The sequence below is a fragment of the Lithobates pipiens genome, unplaced genomic scaffold (genome assembly GCF_037356315.1).
Source record: "Lithobates pipiens isolate NorthernLeopardFrog02 unplaced genomic scaffold, aLitPip1_a1.2 Scaffold_22, whole genome shotgun sequence".
NCBI lineage: Eukaryota > Metazoa > Chordata > Amphibia > Anura > Ranidae > Lithobates > Lithobates pipiens.
Window position 1 is genome coordinate 335,946,442 of NW_027507784.1, and position 10,027 is coordinate 335,956,468.

General features: G+C 43.3%; 1 protein-coding gene across 1 annotated transcript; it reads left to right on the plus strand.

The window, feature by feature from the left end:
- Positions 1 to 7,532: 7,532 nt before the first annotated feature.
- LOC143925081 (uncharacterized) lies at positions 7,533 to 9,149 on the plus strand. Its single transcript, XM_077449667.1, has 4 exons — positions 7,533 to 7,731; positions 7,839 to 8,001; positions 8,100 to 8,241; positions 8,530 to 9,149. Exons 1-4 carry the CDS (start codon positions 7,548 to 7,550, stop codon positions 9,112 to 9,114), a joined length of 1,074 nt encoding a protein of 357 aa, XP_077305793.1. The 5' UTR covers positions 7,533 to 7,547; the 3' UTR covers positions 9,115 to 9,149.
- The last annotated feature ends 878 nt before the right edge of the window (positions 9,150 to 10,027 follow it).

The window sequence follows — 10,027 nt, forward strand, 5'->3', positions numbered from 1 at the left end:
TTAAATGACATATATGAATAATAGTAAAGTATTTATTTAGAAAAATAACAGAAAATAGTATATATATATATATTAAAACATGAAATGTTAGAACATCTATTGGAACTAGTACATCATTATGCATATAAAGATAAAATGCAATTATTAGGTTTCTCACACACGGCGTGTTTTGGAGTTTATAATTTCCTCCTTCTTCAAGGGTGAGAACAGGGAGAAACCCTATTTAGATGTTAAAAAGATGTATGTTGAACACTTCAATAGTTAGAACATTAAAAACATGTGTATGGGTAAAGTTCTAACTAACTTTACCCATACACATGTTTTTAAAGTTCTAACTATTGAAGTGTTCAACATACATCTTTTTAACATCTAAATAGGGTTTCTCCTTTGTTCTCACCCTTGAAGAAGGAGGAAATGATAAACTCCGAAACACGCCGGGTGTGAGAAACCTAATAATTGCATTTTATCTTTATATGCATAATGATGTACTCGTTCCAATAGATGTTCTAACATTTCATGTTTTAATATATATATATACTATTTTCTGTTATTTTTCTAAATAAATACTTTACTATTATTCATATATGTAATTTAAACCTTTTTTGACTAATTTATGCCTTAAAAGTCCACCACATAGGGGATCCTTTTCTCTTTCTTTTATCCTAGTCTTTAGGTCAGTCCCATGACATATATGATCCTCTTTCTCCTTAGATCTTCTCCGAGATGGGCAAACCGCAGTGATGCCAAGAGTAGTACTGATGTGATGATGAAGGTGCTGCCATAGTCTTTAGGTCCGTCCCATGACATCATGTATGGTCTACTTCCTTCTTAGTGCTTCTCCAGTGGTAGACAATCTTCAGTGATGTCAAGAGTAGAACAGATGTGATCATGTCTGTGTTGCCTTCTGAACTATTGAATTCTGATTCTGATACCTGTATCGGGGGTTGGGTCAAAGGCACCCTGCACTCCTTCAGTCTTGTGGGTTCAATGGGGCTGGGCATCGTTTAACTAAGTTGAATGTGGACATTAAATGGGAAAATGGTATTTGTGTTGTATAGAAAATAAGATCTTCAGCGTGATGGGGGCTCTTTAAAATACATACCTGATTTTAACAAACATTATTTTGGTTTAAATAAGAATAAAATTAATAAAATGTGTCATATGGAATGTATAAAGCATAAAAATCATTCATTTTTAAATCTTTATTTAAACTTCATACTGTACAACAACGACATATGAGCAAGAGGTCAATATGTTATGGGAAATATATGAAAACTGGAGTTGAATGAGTGAATGAATAAGTATGCAATACATTAACCAGAGGCTGATGATTAGGCTTATACATCCCATACTGATATTGTGTGTAGTAATGCAGGGTTCTATAGCTGTGGATCAAGTATATTTTTTACCATTGTGTGGAGGTAAGCTTTACGATTAGAGGGAGAAAGGAGATAGAAACCAATGGTAATATAAGTTGGTAAGAAACATACTAAGGAAAAGACAGACAAGTTGACAAAAACATCGGTCCCAGAAATCTAAAAATCAAGATCTTGAATCAAAGCACGCAATGATGTCACTGATACAAGCTCCACCCGATATGTTTAATCATAATTGAATCATGTCGGTTGGAGCTTGTGTCTGTGACGTCATTGCATTGCTTTGATTGAATACCTTGATTTTGAGAATCCTGGGGCCGATGTTTTTTTAAAACTGCTGTGATTCTGCAGATTTTGTAATGCCGCGTACACACGACTGGACTTTTTCAAGGGACTAGGTCCGACAGACTTTCGGCGGAGTTCTGACAGAGTTCTGACGGACTTTCCGAATGAACGGACACACAATCACACCAAAGTCCGACGGATTCAAACGTGATGACGTACGACCGGACTAGAATAAGGAAGTTCATAGCCAGTAGCCAATAGCTGCCCTCGCGTCGTTTTTTGTCCGTCGGACTAGCATACACACGAGCGGATTTCTTGGTAGGAACTGGGTTCCGGCGGAGTTCCGGCGGAAACATTTTAAACATGTTCCATTTCTAAAGTCTGTCGGATTTTTGCAAATCAAAAGTCCGCTGCAGCCCACACACGATCGAATGGTCTGCCGGAATCGTTCCGTCGGACCTTTGATGTTGAAAAGTCTGGTCGTGTGTACGCGTCATAAGTGTTTACTGTACATTTTTTAAATAAAGTTTTAGTGAAGGTTTTTCACTATTAGCAGATGCTGTACCTTTGCATGTACCTATGAGACAGGAGGTTGACCTGTGAACGTGGTGATCGTTTATATTGGTTTTAACCTGGAGCCTGTAGAGACTAATGCCGCATACACACGGCCGGACTTTCCGGCAGACTAGGTCCGACGGTCTTCCTGACGGACTTTTCAGCGGAGTTCCGACGGACTTCCGAGCGAACGGACTTGCCCACACACGAATGGACTAAGTCCGTTTGAAAGTCCGTTCGTTTTGAACGTGATGACGTAAGACGGGACTAAGAAAGGAAGTTCAGTAGCCAGTAGCCAATAGCTTCTCTTGCGTCCTATTTGGTCCGAAACATGTTCTATTTCTAGGTCCGTCTGATTTTTTTATGTGAAAAATTATCGGATCAGCCCACACACAATCGGATTGTCCGACGGACTGATTCCGTCTGACCTAGAATGCTGGGAAGTCTGGTCGTGTGTACACGGCATTGCAAACGGCTATATGGATGGATGGAAACCTTTAAAGAAATCACAACAGCCCATTCGACTCTCTACTTATGGTATGAGTCCACTGGCTCTTGTAAGCACGTTTGTTGGACTTAAGTTGAAGGGTCACCTAGTGATTTTGGGGCTATGGACTTATTTTCTACACGTCAAGATTTTCTTGATATTCCTCCTTGGATGCACTGTTTATGGCGATGCATATTTTGGATTCAGAGGACTATTATGTTGGTGTTATTACATTTTGGAGTTTCTTATAAATGGCTTTTAGAGGATTCCATATATTCAGAATTTCTATATATCTATCAAACTATCCTAAACTGTGTAAATGTTTTTTTTTATAAAACGATGCCTATAAATAACTTATCTCATATCTTTTTTGTCCAGTCAGGTGATATTCGGCTGATCTCCTCCCCCATCTAAGGGCTACAGCAGGAGGGACTGAGCGGCCAGTACAGTGGCCACGGGACCTCCCCGGCTGATGTCAGAGGGGGATCTCAGCCCCTCCCACTGTAGCCATTAGATTGGAGGAGGAGAGCGGCCAGAGGTCATGCGACCTGGTCATAAAAGATATGAGATAAGGTATTTACAGGCATCTTACATACACTGTATATATACAGTATCGCTCAAAAGTGAGTACACCCCTTCTCATGCAGTAGCTGACCTTAACTGTTTAACTGACCCAGTCTTCCATCTTACCTGTATACCAGCTGGACCAATAGAAATACTTTATTTCACAGAGGTGATGTCTACCCCACTATATGTGTCTCTCATCCTCACTGCTATTTTAGTCCACAGAACGGACGATACTTGTTCCGAATTACCAACGTTCTATTATATGTGGAATATGTTTCTTGTTTTCTTCTTCTTAGTTTGATGTTTCCTTTCTTTGGAACAAACGTTCACATTACTCATTATTTGTATGATTATAGGTTATACTGCTATAAGATATCTTAGGCCGCCTACACACGGGCGGATTGTCTGCCCAACTTAGTCCGCTGAAACGTGTTTCAGCGGACAATCCGCTCGTGTGTGGGCTTCAGCTGACTTTTTCAGCGGACAGTCTGACGGACTTAGTCTTTCGGAATTTCCGTAATTTTGTCCGTCCAAACTTGGTTTCAGCGGACAGTCCGCTCGTGTGTAGGCAAGTTGGGCGGACTAAGTATGGCGCATGCTCAGAAAGGATTTACACGCCGAAGGTTGCATTGCAGTCTATTGGACGTCGAATTTCTAGTCCCGTCGTACGTGCCGTACACGTCATCGCGCAAGCTTTCGGCGGACTGTCTGCTCATCGTGTGTGGTCAAGTCCGTTCATTCAAAAGTTGAACGGACTGTCTGTCGGATTGTCTGACGAACTTAGTTGGGCAGACAATCCGCCCGTGTGTACGCGGCCTTAGAGATAACTCTTCTGTTAACTTGGCTTACCGTATGTATCACCAACTTTAGTTAACTACACCTGTATACCCAATGTCAATTATTCATTGTATCTTGAAAAATTGAATAAAAACTATTGAAAAAAAAAAAAAAAAAGTGAGTACACCCCTCACATTTTTGTGAATATTTTATTATATCTTAACCACTTCAGCCTCGGACCAATAAACACCTTAAGGACCAGAGGTCTTTTTGCAATTTCGCACTGCGCTGTTTTAACTGGTAATTGCGCGGTCATGCAATATTGCACCCAAACGAAATTTGCGTCCTTTTCTTCCCACAAATAGAGCTTTCTTTTGATGGTATTTGATTGCCTCTGCGATTTTTTTTTTTTGCGATATAAATGGAAAAAGAGCGAAAATTTTGAAAAAAAAAGATATTTTCTTCTTTTTGTTATAAGAAAAATCGAATAAACTAAATTTTAGTCATACATTGAGGGCAAAATTTATTCAGCCACATGTCTTTAGTAAAAAAAATGTCAATAAGCGAATATTTTTTGGTTTGCGCAAAAGTTATAGCGTCTACAAACTAGAGTACATTTTCTGGAATTTACACAGCTTTTAATTTATGACTGCCGATCTCATTTCTTGAGGTGCTAAAATGGCAGGGCAGTACAAATCCCCCCCAAATGACCCCATTTTGGAAAGTAGACACCCCAAGGAAATTGCTGATGGGTATGTTGAGCCCATTGAATATTTATTTTTTTTGTCCTAAGGGATTGAATAATGACAAAAAAAAACTAAAAATTTTTTTTTACAAAAAGTTGTCACTAAATGATATATTGCTCACACATGCCATGGTTATATGTGGAATTGCACCCCAAAATACATTCTGCTGCTTCTCCCGAGTACGGGGATACCACATGTGTGGGACTTTTTGGGAGTCTAGTCGCGCACGGCACCCCGAAAACCAATCACCACCTTCAGGATTTCTAAGGGTGCAAATTTTTGATTTAACTCCTCACTACCTATCACAGTTTCGAAGGCCATAAAATGCCAAAATAGCACAAAACCCCCCCAAATGACCCCATTTTGGAAAGTAGACACCCCAAGCTATTTACTGAGAGGCATGTTGAGTCCATGGAATATTTTATATTTTGCCAAAAGTTGCGGGAATATTACAAACTTTTTTTTTTTTGCACAAAGTTGTCACTAAATGATATATTGCTCACACATGCTATGGGCAGAAGTCAAATTACACCCCAAAATAAATTCTGCTGCTTCTCCCGAGTACGGGGATACCACATGTGGGGGACTTTTTGGGAGCCTAGCCACGTACGGGACCCCGAAAACCAAGCACTGCCTTCCGGATTTGAATATAAAATGCTATAAAAAACAAACTAACCAGAGTCACCCGTAACACTTATACGGTGATCAGTGGTGAAAGGGTTAACTAGGGGCAATCAGGTGGTTCAAATTTTTATTAGGTAGTATATGGGGGTCCCTGGCGCTATATAAAAACCTGACGGGGAACCTAAATAACTAACTGGCTAACCAGCGTCACCAGTGACACTTATACTGTGATCGCTGGTGAAAGGGGGTGAAAGGGTTAACTAGCAGCAATCAGGGGGTTAAAACCATTATTGGGTAGTATATCGGGGTACCTAGCGCTATAAAAACCTGGCGGTGAACCTAAAAAAATAACTAGCTACCTAGCGACACTAGCGACACTGATGCAGCGTTCAGAAAAATGATCGCTTAGTGACACTGGCAAAAGGGGGTGAAAGGGTTAACTAGCGGAAATCAGGGGGTTAAAACCATTATTGGGTAGTATATCGGGGTACCTAGCGCTATAAAAACCTGGCGGTGAACCTAAAAAAATAACTAGCTACCTAGCGACTGTAGCGACACTAATGCAGCGATCAGAAAAACGATCGCTTAGTGACACTGGCAAAAGGGGGTGAAAGGGTTAACTAGCGGCAATCAGGGGGTTAAAAACATTATTGGGTAGTATATCGGGGTACCTAGCGATATAAAAACCTGGCGGTGAACCTAAAAAAATAACTAGCTACCTAGCGACACATGCAGCGATCAGAAAAATGATCGCTTAGTGACACTGGCAAAAGGGGGTGAAAGGGTTAACTAGCGGCAATCAGGGGGTTAAAAACATTATTGGGTAGTATATCGGGGTACCTAGCGCTATAAAAACCTGGCGGTGAACCTAAAAAAATAACTAGCTACCTAGCGACTGTAGCGACACTAATGCAGCGATCAGAAAAACGATCGCTTAGTGACACTGGCAAAAGGGGGTGAAAGGGTTAACTAGCGGCAATCAGGGGGTTAAAACCATTATTGGGTAGTATATCGGGGTACCTAGCGATATAAAAACCTGGCGGTGAACCTAAAAAAATAACTAGCTACCTAGCGACACTAGCGACACATGCAGCGATCAGAAAAATGATCGCTTAGTGACACTGGCAAAAGGGGGTGAAAGGGTTAACTCTAGGGGCAATCAGGGGGTTAAATCTTTATTGGGGGGTGATAGGGGGCTACCCTGGACCTAACACTAACTGTCCTGACAGTTTTTACTGTCACAACTGACACTGAATGCATTGATCAGTAAAGAAATGATCAATGCAATCAGTGACACTGTGACTGGGGGGGGAGGGGGGGCGGGGGGGGGATCGGGGGGCGATCGGGGGGGGGGATCGGGGGGGGTTTGTGTGCCTGTGTGTACCTACATGTCAGTGTAGTGTTGGTGCACACTTACTTTTACTGTTCTCCTCGTAGTCCGGTCAAAAAGACCGCCCCGAGGAGAATGACATCACTTCCTCCTTCCTGTGTAAACAATACACAGGGGAGGAAGCTTCTCATTGGCCAGGAGCGATCCAGAGGGGGTGGCCGAAAACCAACGGCCATCCCCTCATCACAGAGCGCTCCTGGACCGAATCGGACCGCCGTAACCAGCGGGAGGGGGTCCGATCGGACCCCCCACCCGCTGGAAGGCAATCACGTAGATGTACGTGATTATGCCTGCCTGTGCCATTGTGCTGACGTACAATGGCAATACGGCGGTCCTGAAGTGGTTAATAAAGGGGTGTACTCACTTTTGCTGCCAGTGGTTTAGACCTTAAGGCCCCTTTCACACGGGCGGATAGAATGGTGCTTTTAGCTGCGGATTTTCTTCATTTCTACCGCAGCTAAAAGCACACAATGCTTTCCTATGGCCCCATTCACACACAGCGTTTAGCGGCGATTTCGTTACATGCGGTTCGGTGCGAATAGAAAAAATAGAATTGTATGCGTCCAGGTGCGATGTAGCGCAGCTATAAGCACATAACCGCAGGTAATCGCAGTCTTTTGTGTCAATTGCGGCCAGCAGCGTGAAAGAAGAAAAAAAAAACCCGGAATCACATCCTATACAGCAGGTGTACCTGGGAAATGACACAGGAAGTTGAGAGGGATGAAAGGGGAGAAGACAGCATGGCGGCAAAAGACATCTCACACGAGGCCATCATCGCACTGGTGCAAGCCCGACCAGAGTTATGGGACTCAGAATGCCCAGGATATGCAGACCGAGTGCTGAAGAGAGCAAAGTGGGAAGAAGTCTACAAATATGTCACACCGAACTGGGACGAGATGTCTGCAACTGAACAGGATAACCGAGGTGAGTGCAAGGTTTGTTGTGTCTATGCAGCAGGGTACACATGCATCCTAGTAAAGATTTTACCCCCTAATGACCAGGCCATTGTATGTTTTTTTTATATATTGCAGGAAAGGAGGTTTATACACGTTGGAGGTCCCTGCGCGACCGTTACAAAAAAGAAGTCAACGAAGAGAAGGCTGCGGAGAGAAGCGGAGCACCCTCAACTCGTCGCAGGCCTAACCCCCATGCAGAGGCTTTGTCTTTTTTGAGGCGCACCACTGAGATGCGCACGTAAGTATATCCATTTATTTTACTTAGCGATTTGTGACCATTAAAGGCATATTCATGTTCACTTTTTTTTTAAACGTGTAATCTTTATTGTTACCTAGAACTGTGTCAAGTGTCCCTGTGAGAGCAAGCGCAAGGCGCGAAAGTTCGTCGCCATCACCATCAGGAGACGCTGACACCAGTCAAGAAACCACAGAAACAGTGTCATCCCAAGAATATCATCCATCCACTCAAGAACCTGCGGTATGTATTTTAAAAATGTCACAATTTCTGTCCACAAAAGACGTTACATTTTGAAAAGGCAGCTGGTGTTGGCACAAATGTTGTAGAAACAACGACTTGTTTTTTGGGCAAGGTGTGACTTGTTCTTCTGGCTTTGGAGGTCTTCAGTGAGATCAGGTTTTTGCAACAAAACAAGTACCTGTGTGTGATCTATTCTAAACAGGTGCTGCAATATTTGTGCAAGCCATCATATGCTGTTCAGTGTGACCTCAGTATCAGATGCATAATCTATATATTATAATATTGCAGGCAAATCCAGATAGGAGAGTCCGGTCTACTACTACCACCCGTCGAACACGTACTCAACAAGAGACACCTTTTGAGGAATATTTCAACCGTATCATTGAAGAAATGAGAAACCAATCACAAAACCAGGCAAAAGATGATGAATTCCTCAACATCTCAGACCCCGATGTTATGTTTTTAAGAATGTTGCTTTGTGTAATCAGGGAGATTCCTGCAGATAAGCGCACTGAGGTCAGGGGTGATATACATGCCTATTTAACGTATATTGTGTCCGCTTGCAAAGAGCAACGCCCATATCCTAAATTTCAGCCATGGGCTATGGGTTTTAATTCACCTAGTGGGTCTTTCAGTAGACCAATGCCCAGTCAGCAGTGCCATGACACAACATCTGCCATTAACCCTTATGTAGGACCCCCACCACTGTATACATCTTACCCGTCTAATCCTGGTTACCAAAGGATGCATGTGCAGCCACACCCAGTGTCTTCACCCTCATCTTCCCATTCAGGATCACCCATAGATGTTGGCAGTGAACCAAGCCATTCTTCCCTGCGTAACCCTAATTATTCAATATATGAAAACTTATAGTATTCCTATGGCAGTGATATGACGGTTGTATTTTTCTTGTTTTGTAATGTTACTTAATGTTTTACCTACACGAACTAATGTTTACAACAAACCCCAGATTCCTCCATGTACACTGAACTGTACGCACAGAAGAATCTCCCACTGTCCCAAGCTTATACATGTTGCTACTTGGCCCCACTTGCTCTCACAATACCTGAACTTTCTGATTGGGTGCTAGCATTGTTTAGGTTGAGAGACTTGGCCCAGTGGGAGATTACCCCATCTACACAGTGGAGTGTACATGGCGACATCTTTTGCACTTTCTCCATCTAGCCAAATATTTCAGAACTGTTTACCGCACTCAGTGCCCATCTTTGGCCCCTTTCACACGGGGCGGATCAGTAATGATCTGCCCCGTGATGATCCGCTCGCTCAGCGGGATTGCTCCGTTGTCCCCGCTGAGCCGGCTGCGGACAGGGCGGTCTCCGCACACTGTGCAGGGACCGCCCTGTCAGCTCTCCACTCTCCTCTATGGTGATCGGACGAGCACGGACTGTCTGTCTGTGTCCATCCGATCGGCTCTGCAGACGGATAGAATAGGTTTTTACTCCGTCTGCAGAATCGGACTGTTGCGGAGGCGGACGATATCGGGTGCCACCGCAATTGTCCGATTCTGTAGACGGAGGGAAATCCAATTTTTCTAGCCATCTGCAGAGCGGATTGGATGAACACGGACAGATGGTACGTGCTCTTCCGATCCCCATAGAAGAGAACAGAGAGCTCACAGGGCACAGTGTGCCGGGACAGCCCTGTCTGCCACCGGCTCAGTGGGGACAATGGAACAATCCCTGCCGACCAAGCGGATCTTCACGGGACGGATCATTACTGATCTGCCCTGTGTGAAAGGGGCCTGACAGCACTTCAGGAATACTGT

Bases quoted from the DNA above. Each gene is read 5' to 3' on its own strand.
- LOC143925081 (XM_077449667.1), top strand. From the start codon at position 7,548: ATGGCGGCAAAAGACATCTCACACGAGGCCATCATCGCACTGGTGCAA. The intron at 7,732-7,838 runs GTGAGTGCAAGG...TATATATTGCAG, and splicing joins AACTGAACAGGATAACCGAG to GAAAGGAGGTTTATACACGT. The intron at 8,002-8,099 runs GTAAGTATATCC...ATTGTTACCTAG, and splicing joins CGCACCACTGAGATGCGCAC to AACTGTGTCAAGTGTCCCTG.